We start from the raw sequence: 20,247 nt of genomic DNA, 5'->3' as shown, positions 1-20,247 counted from the left end.
TATGAGTTAAAGAGTGTAGGATAGAGTCAGGTGACCGTAGTATTTGAGAAGGTACAGGGTCCAGGGGGCAGGAGGTTAGGTGGGCGTTAGAAAAAAGTTTAGTGACTTCCTCTGTAGAAGCTGGATTAAAAGAGGGAAGTATTGATTGTGTAGGAGGACAAGGAATGTAAAGTGAGGGAGATATCTGTAGAGCGGAGATTGAGACAAATTGTCTCAATCTTATTTTTGAAGCGATTAGCAATCTCCTGGGCAGCGAGTAAGTTAGTGGGTGGAGGTAATGGAGGAAGAAGTAGAGTGGTAAAGATAGAAAAGAGTTGACGGGGACTGCGTGAGAGAGTGTTAATGAGAGTTATAAAGTAGGGCTGTTTGGCAGTATGGAGGCAGGAATGGTATTTTTGGAGGGCAGATTTATATTGGCTGAAATCTTGCTGTGACTTAGTCTTACGCCACAGACACTCAAGATTGCGGCTGCATTTTTTAAGGCTTCTGGTATTGTCTGTCTGCCAGGGTTGTAGCAGTCGGGGCCTGATTCTGTGTGTAGTGAGGGGGCAAAGGTATCCAGGGTGGGTGACAGTGAACGGTTGTAGAGAGAAGTGGCCAGGTTGGGGCAGAACAAGGATGAGATTTTGTCGTAGAGACAATCTGTAGCAGAAAAAAGAAGAGAAGGGTTAAGATGGCGAAGGTTTCTACGGGTAATAGTGAAACTAATGAAGAGGGAGTGAAACTAATGAAGTGGTGATAAGAGAGAGGAAAAGGAATATTGGAGAGGTTGTGCGGAGTGCATAGGTAGGAGAATATGAGGTCAAGGCAGTTGCCAACAGAGTGAGTAGAAGCGTGTGTCCATTGTTTTAGGTCAAAAGAGGAGGTTAGGCTCAGCAGCTTAGAAGTAGCGGGAGTGTTAAGATTAACAGGGATGTTGAAGTCACCAAGAATGATTGTTGGAATTTCAGAAGAGAGAAAGTAGGGTAGTCAGGCAGAGAAGTCATCAAGGAAGTTTGATACCGGTCCAGGGGGCCGATAGATCACAGCAATTCTCAATGAAACTGGAGAAAATACACGAATACAGTGAGCTTCAAATGAGGAGAGGGACAGAGAGGGGGGTGGATGAAGAACCTGAAAAGTGCTTTGAGGGGATAGGAGGATTCCAACACCACCTCCTTTCCATCCACTAGGCCTGGGAGTCCACAGGAGGCCACCATAGGAGAGAGCAGCAGTAGAAGGAAGGTCAGATTCTTCAATCCAGGTCTCAGATTCTTGAATGCAGGTTCAGGGAGTTTGTGACAAATAGGTCATGGACGGTGGTTTGTTACAAACAAAGCAGGTATTCCAAAGGGCACAGGAGAAGGGGAGGCAGGTTCTAGGCTGAAGAGGAATAGAAATTAGATTGTGTGGATTGCGGCTGCTATCAGAGGATGGGGGGGGTGCTGGTTATGTTGGCCGAAGGTAAATGAGGACGGTCCAGGATTTGGGGGAATAACCCCAGAAGTTAGGAGAAGCAGAAGGGTGAGAGAGGTGATATGGGAGTGTGACTTATGTGGGGAGACATGTGTCCTGCAGGTTTTATTGGTATATGGGTTCAGAATTAGCAGGAGCTGATACACGCAGTAATAAGGTGAAGACAGGAGTGAGGAAGCCTGAATGAGAGATGAAAAAGTTTAAAAGTTTGAAGAATCAGGTCACCTGTAGTCTGTTTAGTGTTCTGCAGAAGTCTGTTGTGGATTTTTGCTTAGTGCATTCGCTGAAGTGCTGAGCCGAAGTGTAATACTTAATCCAATAAGATTTAGGCCTTATTCATGGTTGTGGCCAAAAAGCTCAATTTTGGTCTCATTACTCCAAATGACTTTGTGCCAGAACGTTTGAGGCTTGTCTCTGTGCTGTTTGAAGTATTGTAAGTGGAATACTTTGTAGCATTTGTGTAGTAATGGCTTTCTTCTGGCGACTCGACCATGCAGCCCATCTTTTTTCAAGTGCCTCCTTATTGTGCATCTTGAAACAGCCACACCACATGTTTTCAGAGAGTCCTGTATTTCACCTGAAGTTATTTGTGGGTTTTTCTTTGCATCCCGAACAATTTTCCTGGCAGTTGTGGCTGAAATTTTAGTTGGTCTACCTGACCGTGGTTTGGTTTCAACAGAACCCCTCATTTTCCACTTGATTAGAGTTTGAACACTGCTGATTGGCATTCTCAATTACTTGAATATCTTTTTATAGCCTTTTCCTGTTTTATACAGTTCAGCTACCTTTTCCCACAGATCCTTTGACAATTCTTTTGCTTTCCCCATGACTCAGAATCCAGAAACGTCAGTGCAGCACGGGATGAAAGATGCAAGGGTCTGTCAGGAGTCCAGAAACGCACTGACCTTTTATACACACACACACATTAATTACAAGCAAATGGATCAGAAGTCAGGATGGTTACCTTTAATAGCCATTCAAACCACTTTGTGTCAACTTGTGTGCATGTTTTAAGGCCAACATCACCAGGGTATGTAAACTTTTGATTAGGGTCATTTGGGTAGTTTCTGTTGCCATTATGATTTAAAAAGAGTAAACACAGTTGATTGATAATAAATGGCTTCAGCCAAACACTAACCATATATTACTTTTTTAACCAAGATGGGTTGCTTAACCACTAAGCCCGGAAGAATTTGCCCCCTTCCTGACCAGTCCATTTTTTGCGATACGGCACCCCCTCATTTTGACTGACAATTGTGCGGTCGTGCAACGCTGTACCCAAACAAAATTTATGTCCTTTTTTCCCCCAAATAGAGCTTTCTTTTGGTGGTATTTTATCACCTCTGCGGTTTTTATTTTTTGCGCTATAAACAAAAAACCCCGACAATTTTAAAAAAACACAATATTCTTTACTTTTTGCTATAATAAAAATCCCAAAATTAAATAAAACAAAATTTCTCAGTTTAGGCCGATATATATTCCACATATATTTGGTTAAAAAAAAAAAAAAAATCACAATAACCGTATATTGATTGGTTTGCACAAAAGTTATAGCCTCTACAAAATAGGGGATAGATTTATGGCATTATTTTTTTTTTTTTTTTACTAGTAATGGCGGCGATCTGCGTTTTTTAACAGGACTGCAACATTGCGGCGGACAGACCGGACGCTTCTAACACTTTTTTGGGACCACTGACATTTATACAGCGATCAGAGCTATATATAGCCACTGATTACTGTATAAATGTCACTGGCAGGGAAAGGGTTAACACTAGGGAGCGATTAAAGGGTTAACTGCGCTCCCCCAATGTGTTCTAACTGCAGGGGGGATGGGGCTGCCTGGGGGAGGAGACCGATCATTGTTCCTATATACTAGGAACACACAATCTGTCTCCTCACCCCTGCCAGAATGGGGATGTGTGTGTGTTCACACACACACACATCCCCGTTCTGGCTCTGTCAGGAGCAATTGCAGGTGCCCGGCGGACAACGCGGCCGCCGGGCACGTGCATCGGCTCCTCAGTAGCGTGGCAGGCATGCGCCCCCTATACCCCTTTAAGCGGCTGCCGTACAGCTACAGCAGTTCGCGCAGGGAAGCCATTTTTTGACAGCGGGCGGTCAGCAAGAGGTTAATTCATAAAATACAGTAGAAAAGATGGCTATAAATTACAATCTTATTTTAAATTTAAAGTGGTTCTAAAAGGTAGGGTTTTTTTTTTTTTTTTTACCTTCTATGCATTAAGGTAAATGACCATCAGCAACCCCCCACCCCAAATATATACCTGAGCCCGATCTCGACCCAGCGATGTCCAGGAGAGCAGAGGCTCTCTGCTCATTGGCTCAGACACAACAGCTCCTGCTGCTCAATACTTTAAAGTGAATCACTCATGTGCCACATCTGTAAAATTCACTGGCAAAGAAAAAGAAACCCTCTAGGTCGGACTTTGGAAGATTAGAACAACAAAATATTATCTTAAAAAATTGGATATTTATGGCATCAGAAACATGTGCGAGTCCCTGTGAGTCAACGCATTTCGCTGGATCGCTTCCTCAGGACACACTTTGGGGGGTATAGAACAGGTCTCACTACATGGAATAGAAGAACACATCTCACAACATATTCATAATATATAAATATATATATATATATATATATATATATATATATATATATATATATATTTTTTTTTTTTTTTTTATTCGAAACACACAACACAATATTTCAAGAAATAAACAGATTCTATTTTACAGTTCTTTCAAAATTGGTCATGCATTCATATTCACTGATTCAGGCATATGCCACTGTCTACACAGGACTCTCCCTCGATGGGCGTCATAATACCAGAATAACCAAGGCCAGGATTTCAAATTTGAAATATATACCAAAAGATGGCTACAGAGCAAAAAAAAAGAGAAAAGAAAACAGAAAACAAAAATAAAGGAGTGTTATATAGCGATCACCTATAATAAATGGATATCTCAGCTGCCGTCTCAATATAAAGCATATACATCAATAGAGCTATACGAGTATGGGGCTGTAGTACTTACTTCAACCTCTAGGGGCAAAATGAAAGCTCGTATGGTACCCTTATCAGAAAAAATATATTCGCTGTATCGCAGTCAGTAGTCACATTGAAAAATGAGTATAGCCCCTCAAGAACTTTACAGTTGCATGAAGGTTATCTACTTCACAGCTATAACCACATAAATCCACACGGGTAGCACTTAAATAAGACCAAAACACATACGAAGGAGTATAGTTTTATGAAACCAATATGCCTTATAGCAAGCTTAAAAATCTTGACACAGCCAATCTAATGTCTCATTGGCTGTGTCAAGATTATTAAGCTTGCTATAAGGTGTATTGGTTTTATAAAACTATACTCCTTTGTCTTATTTAGGTGCTGCCCCCGCGTGGATTTATGCAGTTATAGCTGTGAAGTAGATAACCTTCATGCAACTGTAAAGTTTTTAAGGGGCCATACTCATTATTCAATGTGAATGTGACTACTGACTGCGATACGGCAAATATATTTTTTCTGATAAGGGTACCATACAAGCTTTCATTTTGCCCCTAGAGGTTGAAGTACTACAGCCACATACTCATATCTCTATTGAGGTATATGCTTTATATTGAGACAGCAGCTGAGATATCTATTTATTAGAGGTCAACCGATATGGGTCTTTCTCTGGCCGATGCCGATATTTAGAAATCTCGGTGGCCGACGGCCGATATGTGATGCCGATTTTTTTGGGCCGATATATTAGGCCGATTTTTTTTTTTTCTTTTTTTTTTTTTCCTTCATCTCATAAAATTTAACAGTTAGACCCCTTTCACACTGGGGCGTTTTTCAGGCGCTTTTGGGCTAAAAATAGCGCCTGTAAAGTGCCTGTAAAACGGCTCCCCTGCAGTCTCAGTGTGATATCCCGAGTGCTTTCACACTGAGGCGATGCGCTGGCAGGATGTTAAAAAAAAGTCCTGCAAGCAGCATCTTTGGAGCGGTGTATACTGCTGCTCCACCACTCCTGCCCATTGAAATGAATGCACACCGCTGCCAAAGCGCCTGCAAAGCATTTCGGCAGCAGCGCTTCAGGGGCGCATTCAACCCCTTCCTCGGCTGCTAGCTGGGTTATAAGCTCCCCGCTAGCAGCCGAATAGCGCTGCTAAAATGACGGTAAAGCGCCGCTAAAACTAGCAGCGTTTTACCGTCAACGCATGCCCGCTGCAGTGTGAAAGCAACCTAAAGTGATACAGAAATTTTTTTACATTTAAACATTTATTAAACAAAACAAACCTCCAATCAGTTCACTTGTATGTAGAATTTAGATTTAAAAAAAAATATAAAAAAAAACTATATCTTAAAAATAAATACACAAAAACAGGTAATCAAAACTTTTGGACGAAAAAAATGGGCTAACTTTACTGCTTAGTTTTTTTTTTAATTTATTAGTGTATTTTTTTTTTTTTTAAATTGCGTTTGAAAGACCGCTGCGCAAATACCGTGTGACATAAAATATTGCAACAACCGCTATTTTATTCCCTAGGGTCTCTGCTAAAAAAAAATATATAATGTTTGGGGGTTCTAAGTGATTTTCTAGCAGAAAATACAGGATTTTTACTTGTAAGCAACAAGTGTCAGAAAAGATTTAGTCTTTAAATGGTTAAACTGAGAGCTTCTACACACAGCACTCAGTTCATTCAGAAGTGTAAACATTGTATCAATTCAGGTTCTTTTTATCAGATTTGGCAGGCTGCCCAGAGAAGGGAGAGAAGTGCTTCACAGAAGAATACAGGCAACTTGTATTGACTTCAGAAGTCATTTGCAAGTGGAGCTGAGTTATATCGGCCTTTTTTATCAGCACAATCAGCCGATGCCGATTAAGAAAAAAACACCAAATATCGGCCGATATATCGGCCGGCCGATATATCGATCGACCTCTACTATTTATTATAGGTGATCGCTATATAAAACACTCATTCGTTTTTCTTTGTTTTCTGTCCTCTTTGCTCTGTAGCCACCTTTTTGTTCTCCCATTGTCCTCCCTCGACAGCGCCGGCATCTCTACTACGGGCACCCGGCTGTGACAGCTTGCGGCTTCACAGCCGAGTGCCCACTGCGCAAATGGGGCACAACCAACCTGTAGGATTTTACATGCAATTATTGCTAGTGGCTATTATAGCCACTAGCATCACTGCTTTCTCCCTGCTGGGACAGCTCCCCCCTCCAGGAGAACACAATGGCTCCGCAGGAGAGATTCCTCCATCAACATTGACTGTATTGATGGGGGAAATGGAGGATTTTCTATCCTGCAACCCGTGCAACTCTAACGAGTGTCTATAACATTTAATAAATTGCAGGGAATGTAATTTGACAGATAAAATTGATTGGCTTCTGTGAGCAATGCCCCACATTTGCTCCAATTTTCATTATAGAAAGTTTTGTGGTCAATTCCAGAATCAATCAATTTAATGTAAAAGGCACCAACATCCCCTATTTGTAAATAGAAAGCAGTTTTAGAGATATATGGTACTTTATAGGTGCGTTACAACATACATATAACACAATATGTATATACAAAATATGATTTTATTTAAATAAAGATAAATTTAAAACCATTGCATACAGTGCATGCGCATCCGATTACAAAAGAAGGACGCGTTTGTATGTTAAGTCGCTTTTTCTACACTTGACTGCTACATGTTTCGACATAAGGCTTCTTCAGGAAAAGTATATATATATAATTTTTGTATTTTTTTTTTTTACAGATGCACCCCATAAATGGCAGAAATCCCCATATGATGGGACCTTACTTCTCTCTCACGATCTGTTCACAACCTGCTCCCAATCCTTATCACTCAGGAGGTAGGAACCATCATACGGGGATATCTGCCATTTATGGGGGTGCATCTATGTATAATATATATATATATATATATATATATATATATATATATATATATATATATATATATATATATGGTATGTGTTTTATGAGGCGCTGTTAATCTTTATGTAAAAAGGGATTTAAATTGATCTTTATTTAAATAAAGATTATATTTTTTATATACATATTGCGTTATATTTATGTTGTAATGCACCTATAAAGTCCCATATCTCTCTAAAACTGCTGTCTATTTTCCAATTTTCATTAGTCACCCATTAAGATGTAAAATTTTATTAAAGTAACCTTTCCACTTCCGCTCTTAAAGCTCCCCGTAAATCCTTCTCCTTCCTGGAATCTGCAAAAAGTAAATAAATTCCCATTACTGACTTATGGGATAAAAGGGTAAAACTTCATCAACGTTAAGTATCAAACATACCTTGGCAAGAGATAATATCCACATATGTAAAATATGGTTTTAAATACAATCTATGAGGACAAAAACAGAGAGTCATTGGTGAACATGCTGGTTGCCTAGCTGTTATGCTGATCCTGTTGCTTTAATACTGCAGATCAGGAAAATCAATTCATATACTTGCTCCAGGTTGCTGACAATGTATTCAAGCAAGAGGGTCAATATGACAACTAGCATTTTCAGAAGCATTGGCAGCCTCCATTTTTCTCCCATGACACGGTTCTTTTAATATATAGGATTTATATATCAAAATAACAATGGGAAGATAATTACTGGCATTTTTTGTATGTTGCCTTGAAAATGATATAAAAAAAATAAGACCAGTTTCTATGGGCAACACTTATACACAATCACTTATTCATACATAAAACATATGAGGCTAGCACAAAGGAAAGCAGTAAAGGCTGCCCTTAACCAGATGAGGACCAGGCAAGCTGGATGGTTGCATAGCTGATAGCAATAAGATCCTTAAAGCGGAGTTCCACCAGAAAGTGGAACTTCCGCTTATATGTGTCCCCCCCCCCCCACTCCGGTGTCACATTTGGCACAAGGCCCGATTTCCTTGAAGTTCAGCCCCCCTCCTCCTTCCGCCGCTGCCGGCCCAAATTAGAAAGCGCAGCGCACATCACGCATGCGCAGTAGGGAGCCAGCAGTGAAGCCAAAAAGGCTGCACTGCCTGGTTCCCTTACCAGGAATAGCGGCGGCAGCACCCAGGAGTCCATCCGAAGATCGGCTGGGGTGGGAACACGCGGGCTCCCTGGACAGGCAAGTGCCCCAATATTAAAAATCAGCAGCTACAGTATTTGTAGCTGCTGACTTAATTTTTTTCACCCAAGCTGGACCTGCTCTTTAAAGTTAATTTTCAAAAATCAAAAAGTCCAAATAAAGCATACAGAACAGGTGCTGACACTATTCAAGCATGAAACACGTCAACACTTGCCCTTTTTCGCATGCTTTATTTGGACTTTCTTGATTTTTAGAACAAACTTTAAAGTGCTTGTAAACCCTTACAATCCACTTTTCACTACAGGTAAGCCTATAAGGCGGCTTACTTGTAGCTACCGTGGATATCTCCTAAACCTGCACAATTTTGGAGATATCGCCTGTATCAGCATGTGCCGACGTCATTGACACATGGGCACTGAAGCAGTGGCTCATTCGTGCAGTTGTTTCAGCTGACGTGCCATTACCGGTGGCTCCCGGATACCCGGAAATTACTCCAGGAGCGATGTCACCGGCCGGAGCAGTGTGCTGGGACTTCAGGGTCATTTGGGTAGTTTCTGTTGCCATTATGGTTTAAAAAGAATAAACACAGTTGAGTGATAATAAACAGCTTCAGCCAAACACTAACCATGAGTGAAAGAAATGTTTTTGTGTATATTCTCTGAAAAATGTCCAAGAAATCATAAATTCTGCCAGGGTATGTAAACTTATGAGCACAACTGTATATGAGGTCATACTATCTGGTATGCTGCGATTTCATTTAGGAGTGGATTTAAGGTGACTTTTTGGTGCAGGTGGATTTATTGTTCATTATTCTGTGAAGAAGCTGTTCTTTTGGACACACTGGTGTGTCTGTTTCTGGGTATGATGGACGATTTTATTGCAAAAAGCACAGCCATACAAGTAAAAACTGCTTTCCTGCAGAGCTTATAATTACCCTGGAAAATTCAGGAAGAGCCTAGTCACTAGTGTTTAACTGAAGTAATGATCTATGGGGGAGAGACCAATACATTATTGCGTAGGCAGAACTGTTATGAATTGAAGGACACTCATTCTGTGTTTAGTATATAGATTTCTATTTACACTACTCACACAATAAATATGTTCTGGGCGCAGCTTTTCACGTGTTAATGACATTTAACACTCACATCATCTCCTAGCAACAACCATTGTCCTGTGCATACTTTTATTTTTTTTTCTTCTTTAGAATTAATCAAAATATGAATAGGCATTGAATCAGAATATGTAAATAATTAAATATACATTTCTATGCCATTAAACATGCTTGAGGATGTCATAATATAGAATATTAGTCATATACAATACTGAAGTTTTATAAAGGTCATAGCATTCATTCTATTGAAAAGGGTTTAATTCTTTAATAAGCATTTTAATCCATTCACGTGTGACATCTCTACTCCCCCACCCCACTAGCTATGCATCTAGTACCTCTGCTTTAATAAACAGTTATTAGCTATGGACAACAAATAATGCTTACTGTACTCCCTGCACCTTCTTTGCAAATGCATTTAAAGTGGAGATAATACGAATCTTGTAACTTTAAAAAAAAATTCACTGCCAGCCCCTCTCTTTATGCAGCCATAAAACACAGTGTGTTTGCTGAAAACGAAGTCTGTAAATACATTTCCCCAGAGCTCCTCAGGCCGGTCACGCGACTCCCGGCCGCTCTCCTACTCCATCTATGGGCTACAGTGGGAGGGACCGAGATCTCCCTCTGCGTCAGCCGGGGAGGTCACGTGACTATTGTGCTGGCCGCTCAGCCCCTCCTGTTGTAACCCTTAGATGGGAGAGGAGAGCGACCGGGAGTCGAGTGAATGGCCTGAAGAGATCTAAAAAAAAAAAAGATTTACATGCTTTGTTTTCAACAAACATGGTGTTATGGCTGCATAATTATATACACATACTGCCCCTTGACTTGGAAGCTTTGCCACTGTTTTGCACACGTAAGCTTATGCTCTATTTTACTTCTAGAGTGGACCTTCCTTCAAATTTCTTTTAGTGATCTAGTATATACATCGTATTTTTTTTACCTATCCAGTCCTGCATAGTGGCTGTACAAGTTCCTTGTGCTCATCTCTGCTTGCTTGAGTGCCAGATGTGGGGTGAAGGCATCTTTGAATGGCTACATGTTTAAAATCACCAATACTGAGTAATTCGATATGATGTGTAAGCCCTCATTTTCATCCTCAAAACAACTCCATATTATTTACATAACGAACTGTGACTGCCAGAGGAAGGGCAGGTATGTATCTGATTTGGCTTAGACTGACAACCCTCTTTCGTGGGAGAGGCAAAATGGAAGTGCAAGCAAAGTAAGACTAATGCTGCGTACACACAATCAGGATTTTGGTCAGAAAAAGTTATGATGGCTTTTCAGACAGGATTCCGCTGAAGCTTGCCTTGCATACACACGGTCACACAAAAGTTCGCTGAACTTTCAACCGTCAAGAATGCGGTGACATACAACACTACGACGAGCTGAGAAAATGGAGTTCAATGCTTCCAAGCATGCGTCAAATTGTTTCCGAGCATGCGTAGGAATTTTGCACGTCGGAATTGCTACAGATGATCGCATTTTCGGATAGGAACTTTTTCTGACCAAAAAATTGAAAACATGCTCTCAATCTTTTGCTGGCTGGAATTCGGCCAGTAAAAGTACGATGGAGCATACACATGGTCACATTTCCGACCAAAAGCTCTCATCGGTCTTTTGCTGGCCGAATTTACGATCGTGAGTACGCGGCATAACAGTCTCTAGGGACAGACTGGAACAGAGTTGTTGTTTACTGATTAGACACCATTGACTTGGAGCCCATTCACACGACAATGTTGTAACCGAACCAAAATATTTTCACAGGGCCCTAAACAGAAAATAGTTTTCCATTATAACTCATAACGCTCGAAAAATGTAAAATAATATTAAGCGTGCAATAGTTTTACAAATTGAAAGTCATTTTGTTTCACTGGGAAGGTAAAATACAGCGTATATAAAATTATGCTTGAAATAAAAGTATTCAGTAAATAAACCACATTTCTTTTTTTTTTTATATTGTTAAAAATGGAATAATGGTTAAGAACATTTCAACTATACATGAGACAGGTAACCACCCCTCTTTCCCTCATAATCATTTAAAAGCTCCCTGCTAATATGCATTTACAGTTTTTGACAATGCTGATCCAGAAGCATATAGTGCTCTTGCAAGAGCTTGATCAACTTTCAACTGATTTTCAGGTGTCATTTTCTCTATAAGGCCCCTTTCACACGGGTTCAGGTCCGCCTGTCAGTTTTTTAGGCGGACCTGAATGGACGCTCCATACAGATCTATGAAGCGATGGATGTCAGCGGTGACATGTCCGTTGACATCCAACCTGCTCCAATCCGCTAAAGTGTGATGGAGGAAAACCCTACTTTTCCATCCGTCTGCGGATCGGATCGAATGAAAACGATCCCGCACAGAGGAGAGCGGCGCTCTGACAGGTCGGTCCCTTCGCATATGCAGAGACAGACCTGTCATCTGCCTGTTTAGCGGGGATTGATGGAGCGATCCCCTGCTGAGCAAAGCAGAGCCTGTACACGGACACGTCTGTGTGAAATGGCCCTTAATGAAGAGATTGTATCTTTGGCAGGCCGTGGTAGGTAACACTTACAGGCAGTCCCCGAGTTACGAACGACTCCTACTTACGAACGCGGCCTCAAATGCCGGCCACTTGTGCTCTACACTGGTCCTGGATACCTCCAGACACATCCCATACTATAGTACTACATGTACTGCTTGGCCAGAAGAGCCCCGGATAATATAACAAGCGCCCGGAACATCCCACATCTATGCACAGGCAGACGTTACACTTACGAATGCAGTGTTCCGACTGGAAGTGACACTTACAAATGCAGCGTTGCGACTTACGAACAACTTTGCCTTACGAACAAACCTACAGTTCCTATTGTGTTCGTAACTTGGGGACTTCCTGTACCTATTTGAAGATGCTACTGGTGAAGAAACACTTTGTCATGATCCAGAAACAGCAGAAAGAGTGTTTCTGGAATAAGAACTCTGGAGGGAAAAGCTACTCACACTTTCATTATAGTCCTCATGCACACAGGATGTTTATTTACCTCTCCTAGAAGCCAGCAGCATTATTGCAGAAAATATGCCTGAGGATTGTAAAAGTGTCTAAAGCTTTTAGGAACTTTTACAGGCATCAAGCTCTTGGGCGTTAATTCATTAAATTGGTCAGAATAAATAATTTATTCTGGCCATTGAAACAAATGAATGCTTAAGCACTAGGGTTTAGGTGCGTTTAGCAGTTTTTGCAGCATTTTTTCTGCCCAAACTCTGCTGCTCCTCGAAGCACAGGCAGAGTTTTTTCCCTGGCCTCTAAAAGCCTATGTGCGCATGAACACATAAGCTATCATTAAGGGGTGTTTAGAGGCAGGAAAAAAAAAAAAAGAAAAAGAATCCCATTATGTGTGTTAGGTCAGTGGTCTTCAACCCTGTCCTCAGGGCCCACTAACAGGCCAGGTTTGCAAGATAACTGAAATGCATCACAGGTGATATCAATTGCTGCTCAGTGATTGTAGTATTCTAGCTTGCATCTCCCCAAGGTAATACATAAAACCTGGTTAGTTTTTGGGCCCTGAGGACAGGGCCGCTGTTAGGTGACAAAAAGTGATTCTTAAAAAATGGTGCCTCAAAGTGCTCCCTTCCACATGCAATATGCACTTCTCACCAGAAGGGCTCGATCTCATATCACAGAGATCAGACTCCCCTGGCACAGATATCCACCACCAAGGATATTCCACTCCTAGGGCTCCTATGTGGGCGCTCTCTCCTCATAAGAAAACCGCTCCACTTTGCAATGCTATACTCCGTGTGCCCTCGTTATTAGGAAAAAACAAAAAACCCGCCAGACGTCCCTTGAAGCAGCTTCAAAAAACGTCCAGCGTACATGAGGTCTAAATTCCATAAAGTCTTTAGGGCACCTTTGGCATGCCAGGATATGTTTTGCCATTGCCATTCTTGTAGCATTTGGAAAATAATATTTTTTGTCACAATATTTGCAAAATTCAGCTTTGCTGTCAGCAGAAATTGCACTGTGGAAGGGTTTCCAAACTCTAGATGTTAGCTTCACCATTTTAGTGATAGGAGGAAAAGAAAAAACAATTTCCTGAGCAGACTAGTGTAAAACATTATGTTGTGATGGTAGAGAACATTATTAGGAAACATTTAAAAGTTAAAAAAGATAAACAAATTTGTCAGTTACCCTCTTACATGTCAATTAAGGCCTGAGAGGACATCTACTGAATCCCAATCACCCAAATGTAGGAAGTACATGGAGACCACAAGCAAACAAAACTGGAGCCTTGGCCTTGCAATGCCCCCTAGTGGCAGAGGGGAATATTTCTCTTTTTTGGGAACTGTATCGAGAAGTACATTGTTACTTGAACTGTATTCCAGGATTTGCTTATCTTTTGCTGAGAGAACTTGCAATAATTTAAGACTTTACATAAAATATTTTATCAAAGCGGAGCTCCACCTAAAAAAGTGGAAGCTCCACATATCTGCCTCCTCCTCCTCCTCCCCTCTGGTGCCACATTTGGCCCCTTTCAGGGGAGAGGGGGTACCTGTTTTTGACAGGTACCTGCTCCCACTTCTGGGTAATCTCGCCACGGCGAGATCACCCGGAAGTTCGGCCCCCCTCCTCCATCCTCCGCCGCCAGGCCATTCACAAAGAGCAAGTACGGTTCAGATATTGAAGCCGCACATTTTTTTTTCCAGAAAAAAAAAAAAAAAAAACTGCTTTGGAAAAAAAAAAAAAAAACACAACAAATAAAAAATTTTCCCAACCTTTTCAGTTTTTTCCCAGGCCTTCCCATCTCTAATTACAGTACAGTGTTACTGAAAATTCTGCATTTTGCATCTTTCAGGTGGTTCTTGAAAAATGTGCATTACATTATAGCCAATGGTAACACATTGAAAAACTCGTTATAAATACAATGCAGTATCTCCTGTTCAGACATCTTCACCTCCACCATGCCATACAAGCCTTATTTCCCACTACAAACCTTTAAGTACCCCCTCTATAATAGAAATGATGCTCGGTTCAGAATCATCCAAGCCAATCACCACTCTCTACTCAGCCATTCGTCTCCCTGGCACCACAAACCTAGCCTATAAAGCTAAAACTAGATGGGAATCGGATCTTAGAGCTATAGAAACTGATAGATACTGATAGGGAGGAAATCTTAGATGATGCTAAAACGATATCCCCCAAAATGTCAGACCGTCTAACTCAATTATACATCATACATAGGACCTATCTAACGCCCCAGAGAATTGCCCGTTTTCAGCCTACCCGTAAGGGTGCCTACTGTGTGACAACACCTGGATCATCATTCTATCATTTAATTTGGGCCTGCCCGGTTATTCAAACATTCTGGACCCAGGTGATTTGCTTTCTCCATGATCAAATTGGCTCACCAATTACCCTAGAGCCCAAATTTTGCTTGCTTGGACTACTACAGGACCTAGATTTTGATAAATCCCTTGCTACCTTTTTGCAAGAAACGCTTTTCCTTGCCAGGAAAACCGTGGCTCGAACATGGATGCAAGCAATGCCTCCCTTACCTCAGTGCTGGAAAAAGGAGATTAAGGACACCCTCCCATATAAGAAACTGATTTATACATACAGAGGTTGTCCACTCAAATATAATAAAGTGTGGGACAGATGGCTGTCCGATGGGGAAACTTGTACTTGATCTGGTACCCTCTATTGTATCCCACAATGTTATAACATGTATACTTCTAGAGAAATAATTTAGAATTTTCTGTACTTCTCTATTTTAGCATATCTGCTGCAGGACACTATGAGTCTAATACGTCTACTGTTATCAGACATTTTGCTCTTGTGTGTATTCTATTTTGTATCCGTTCATTGCCATTTGTACCATGTATAATCTTTCAATAAAGTTGGTTTCTCCAATTAAAAAAATACAATGCACTAGTTACTGTGCTTTCATTCACATATCCAGGATTTTAAATTATTATTATAATTCAGGATTAATATAGTGCCAACAGTTTGTGCAACATGAGGGCAGACAGTACAGTTACAATACAATTCAACACAGGAGGAACAAGAGGGCCCTCCTCGTTAAAGCTTACAATCTAAAAGGGAGGGTGCAGGATGAAAATGTAAAAAAGAAAAAAAAAAAAAGAAAGAAAAAAGGGAGGATGAAGAAAATGTTTTCAAGAAGCATGTAAAAAAAACACAGCTGCTCCTATTTTGTGCCCAACCCTGTCTCATTCACTAGCAGTCTGGGACAGAGTACGACATCGTAAGCCTCTGTCCTCCCCACATACTCCACTAGCTCCCATATTCTTCAACCCTGAATTCTCTACCGGAATGACTCCAATGCTATTCCTATGGTGGCTCAACAAAGGGCTCCTTAGGACAGGAGACTACCTTAATGGGGATCAACCACACTCGATGCAACATCTTAAAGACATTTCAGATGCCCTCCGGCAAACTATTTCGATATAATCAGATTATTTCTTTTGTACGATCTAAACTTAACTGGTTGGATGGACCCCTTGTACTTACAAACTTTGAATTATCTTGCTAAATGAGGGGCCTTTTACGGGGAAGGATATCTACAATATACACTATCATTACAGACCCGAAGACTAAGCTCCCTTACATGAATCAATGGGAACGGGACTTGAATACCACTTTGGAATTATCGGAATGGCAAGATATTGCCTATGCTTTATCCAAAATACCAATCAATACAACATTAATTGAAGCAAATTATAAAACACTTCTACGTTGGTATTTGGTCCCGACCAGAGTCGCAAAGGTGCACCCATCTGCGTCGCCCACCTGCTTCAGGCGTTGTGGCCAGATGGATACAATGTTTCATGTTTGGTGGCAGTGCCCTGTGGTCACTAGATTTTGGATTTGTATATTTAACCTAATATATTCTGTGACGGGGGTTAATATACGTAGATCCACGGAACCAGCGCTTTTTAAAAAATTATCTGATGTGGTCCCCAAAAAATCGACTAAACTAATCACATATATGTTTTTGGCAGCAAGAATTACTATTGCTAAATACTGGAAGCAGTCGATGGTTCCTCTTGATTACGTGAAGAATAAACGTAACTGGATCATGTTTAATGACAGACTTACCTGTGTTCTTCGCAATTCTACCAAGAAATTCGATGCAACATGGGACCCATATATACCGTCTCTATCTACACCTTAAAGCGCTTTTGGCTGACCCTCTTCTTTCTTTCCTCTCTCTTTTTTCTTCTTTCCTTTTTTCTTTCTCTCAACTTATTTCCTTTTCTCTTTTCTTTTTTTTTTTCTTAAAATTTATGTTGATCTGGTTAGTGTTGCTAACTATAAGATGCTATGACAGAACATATATCTCTATGCTGACATACTAGTAGAAATGTATACAGGGGTTCCCTTTTTCCCTCCCCCTCCCTACACTTCTCAATCACCCCCCCCCCTTTTTTTTCCTCCCCTCTGTTCCTTACAACATACATTTGTCTCCCTGTGCAAGTCATTCCTAATGCTATAAGTTAAAGTAGCTTGATGAGACAACCTGCAACCGGTCCCTATTCGGTTAGAAATGTATTTTTTGACTCTACAGTGAATGACTTAACAAAAAAAAAAAAAACAAAAAAAAAAGAAGTGGGGAAAATATTGTTATTGTGTTACATGGCTATGTTAATTGGCACTCCCGCCATTGTTGTGTTACATGGCTATGTTAATTGGCACTCCCGCCAAACGCATTTTGCATTGAGTTTGCTGTTTCTTATCCAAAGGTTCTATGTCTATGATTATTTGAAAAAGTAGCACTACTTGAGGGTGCTCAATTTTCATTCCTGTTTTTGTCACTTGTGCCTTATACAATATTGTTACTTCAATAAACATATTGAAATATAGAAAAAAAAAATATACATGACTGTGATCAGCTAAACTCCAGGTAGGCAGCTAAATACACAGTTGAAATACATACTGCATATAGTATCTGCTCTCCTTTAAAACAATCAGGTCAGATCTATAAGTGCTGCAAACCATTCCTGAGTGATTTGTCTTACTGCCTTCCAGACATGATCCCACTGGCCTTCCAGAAGTACATGCTTCCAAGATTTAAAATCTGTCAAGTCTGAACCCCTTGTGACATTGTAAGCAGAGCCATGTACAAAAGCACTGGACCTGAATTGACTTGACAGCTACATTCCTGAAAAACAAAATCTGTCATTAGGGGGACACGGATAAAGAACAGGCCTGTAATCAATAAGCAGCTTTAGTCTAAAGAGAAACCATTACCCTAAATATGAACATGTCAATTTCAGCAAAAATTCACTGACCCAGGAGGTTATCAGAACTTTATATAAGAGACAGAATGAGGACGCTGTACTGTAAAAAAAATTTTCACAAATTTTTTTTTTTTGTATTCAGTCTGAGGCATTAAGTAAGAGGCATGGTGAGCTTTTTGAAGTTGTGTGTGTGTGTGTGTATATATATATATATATATATATATCTATCTATATATCTCGATAGGGATATATAGATCCGGACCGAGTCAATGTCCCTTCCGGACCGGCCGCAGTAGCGCTATTTAGGAGCAAGTTCTTCCCCTTAGCCACCACTAGCGTGGTCTTTGCAGAGTTGACATCGCTAGGCAGCACAGCAATGGACAGAGGGCAGGAGCTGTCCCAGTTACCTGATTGATTGCTGGGACCGCCGTGCATCTTAGCAATAGGTTAACTGGGGCAGCTCCTGCCCTCTGTCCATCGCTGTGCTGCCCTTCCGAAGTCAGCTCAAGACCTTCTGTGCCTACCAACCTGTTTAACGTAGGACAAGGAAGAGGGCTCTGGGACTGCTATGAAGGATGGGGGAGGGTCCAGAAACTGTAATGTGAAGGAGGAGGGGGGGGTGTGATATAAAAAGAGACTGAGGACAGGAATGGGGGGGCTGGGGACTGCAATGTGAAGGAGGGGTACTATAAAAGCAGGGGTCCCCAACCACCGGGCTGTGGCCTCTGTGCAGCTGGGCCACAGCCGGCATGAAAGAGCAAGGCAAGCAGATGAGAGGCAGGCACCGGATGAGAGAAGAGGTCGGATGAGCAAGCAGAGATACATCATCTCTCTCCGCCTGCATGACCACTCTTCCGCCCTTACAGCCAGTGTTCTGTCAGCCTCTTCAATGTTGGAGGTGCAGCGGGGAGCAGAGAGATGACATAATTTCTCACCACCTGCCCTGCATAACCGCTCTCCTGTCTTAACTCGGAACCCACCACTGCACAGAGGCCTGCCTTGGTGCTAAATGGACCAATGCTGCCCACCAATGCAGTGACAATCCACATCTGGTGGCACTGTCAGGCGATGTGGCAAGTGACCATCTACATCTGGTGGGAGGGCGACGTGGCAAGTGACAATTCACATCTGGTGGCAGGCAGCATGGCAAGTGACAAGCTGCATCTAAAGGCAGGTGACGTGGCAAGCGACAATCCAAATCTGGTGGCAGGGAGCGTGGTGACAATCCACATCTGGTGGCAGGCGATGTGGCAGGTGACATTTCGCATCTGGTGGCAGGCAATGTGGCAAGTGACAAGCTGCATCTGGTAGCAGAGCAGGTGCCATGCCAAGTGACAATCCCCATCTGGTGGCAGGCGACATTGGCAAGTAACATGCTCAGGGCTCCCACTGATTCTGCATTATGGCGAGTTGAACTACCATATTTCATTACTACAATGTAATAATAGAAATAATGTGCTTCAATCACCCCGACACCATATCAAGCATGGTGCTGGGATGACTGAAGTGTTAACACCACCCATTGCCCTGATAAATTGCCCGCGAAAAATCGCTGACCCCCTCAGAAGTGAAAAAGGTATTGCTTCACTTTAAGTACATTTTCGTTTTACATACATGCTCTGGTCCCATTGTGTACTTAAAAGTGGGGTATGCCTGTATATATTTTTATTAATTTCTTTCTCTGTACTAGTTGTAGGACAACATTCAGTTACGGTTAAAGATTCAGAGGTTGCAGTAATTATGTGGAACATATATTAGATATAAAAAAGCTTGAAGGCGAACGCTGGGCACTAGCACTTTCATAAAAACATTCTACAAAACCTACAAACAAAAACAAAAAACTTTGCAGCGACTTTGTGAACACCAAATGTCCTTGGAAGCCCAGAAATTACCTTGTAAAAGTAGCAGGGACATCATCACTGTGCAGAGTCTTGGAAGGGATCTAGCAGCTGCATCTGAACTTAGTTTTCTGTTAGTCTCGCTGCAAAGTTTCCCAAATATATATTAAGCTTGTAAGTAGGGTCCACCTAAAGCGGATTCCTGCAATGGTGTAGCTGAACCCAACACGCCTAAACGAACTACACCAAGTCTGTCAGAATACTGTGACTTGTCAAATTTAAGATGTTTTTTCTATGACTATACAAAATACAATTGTTGGTGTATGTGGTGGTGTGACCTTTATCATTTAGGCAATTTTTTGATAGTGATGATGTTTTATTAATGTTTGTCCAATCTCCAATTTTCTACTTTTAACTTTGTGTGGTGGAGTGCCTATAAAGTCCATCTTCATTGTTTCTAACCAGTATTCTAATTAATTAGGACGTGGCACTATTTTATAGTATGTGCATCCACAGTACCACC

At 41.3% G+C, this 20,247-nt stretch overlaps 1 protein-coding gene across 4 annotated transcripts in view; it reads right to left on the bottom strand.

The window, feature by feature from the left end:
- The window catches only part of KTI12 (KTI12 chromatin associated homolog), an 83,656-nt gene that overhangs the window by 54,682 nt on the left and 8,727 nt on the right, over nucleotides 1-20,247 (bottom strand). For 2 of the 4 annotated variants that reach the window (XM_073619188.1, XM_073619191.1), the window contains exon 3: nucleotides 7,645-7,696. In XM_073619188.1, the coding sequence (XP_073475289.1) occupies nucleotides 7,645-7,696 (52 nt within the window). The other 2 variants (XM_073619190.1, XM_073619189.1) reach the window with 2 other exon arrangements.

Source organism: Aquarana catesbeiana, linkage group LG03 (assembly GCF_042186555.1).
Source record: "Aquarana catesbeiana isolate 2022-GZ linkage group LG03, ASM4218655v1, whole genome shotgun sequence".
NCBI lineage: Eukaryota > Metazoa > Chordata > Amphibia > Anura > Ranidae > Aquarana > Aquarana catesbeiana.
This window is presented reverse-complemented; position numbering and strand designations above follow the sequence as displayed.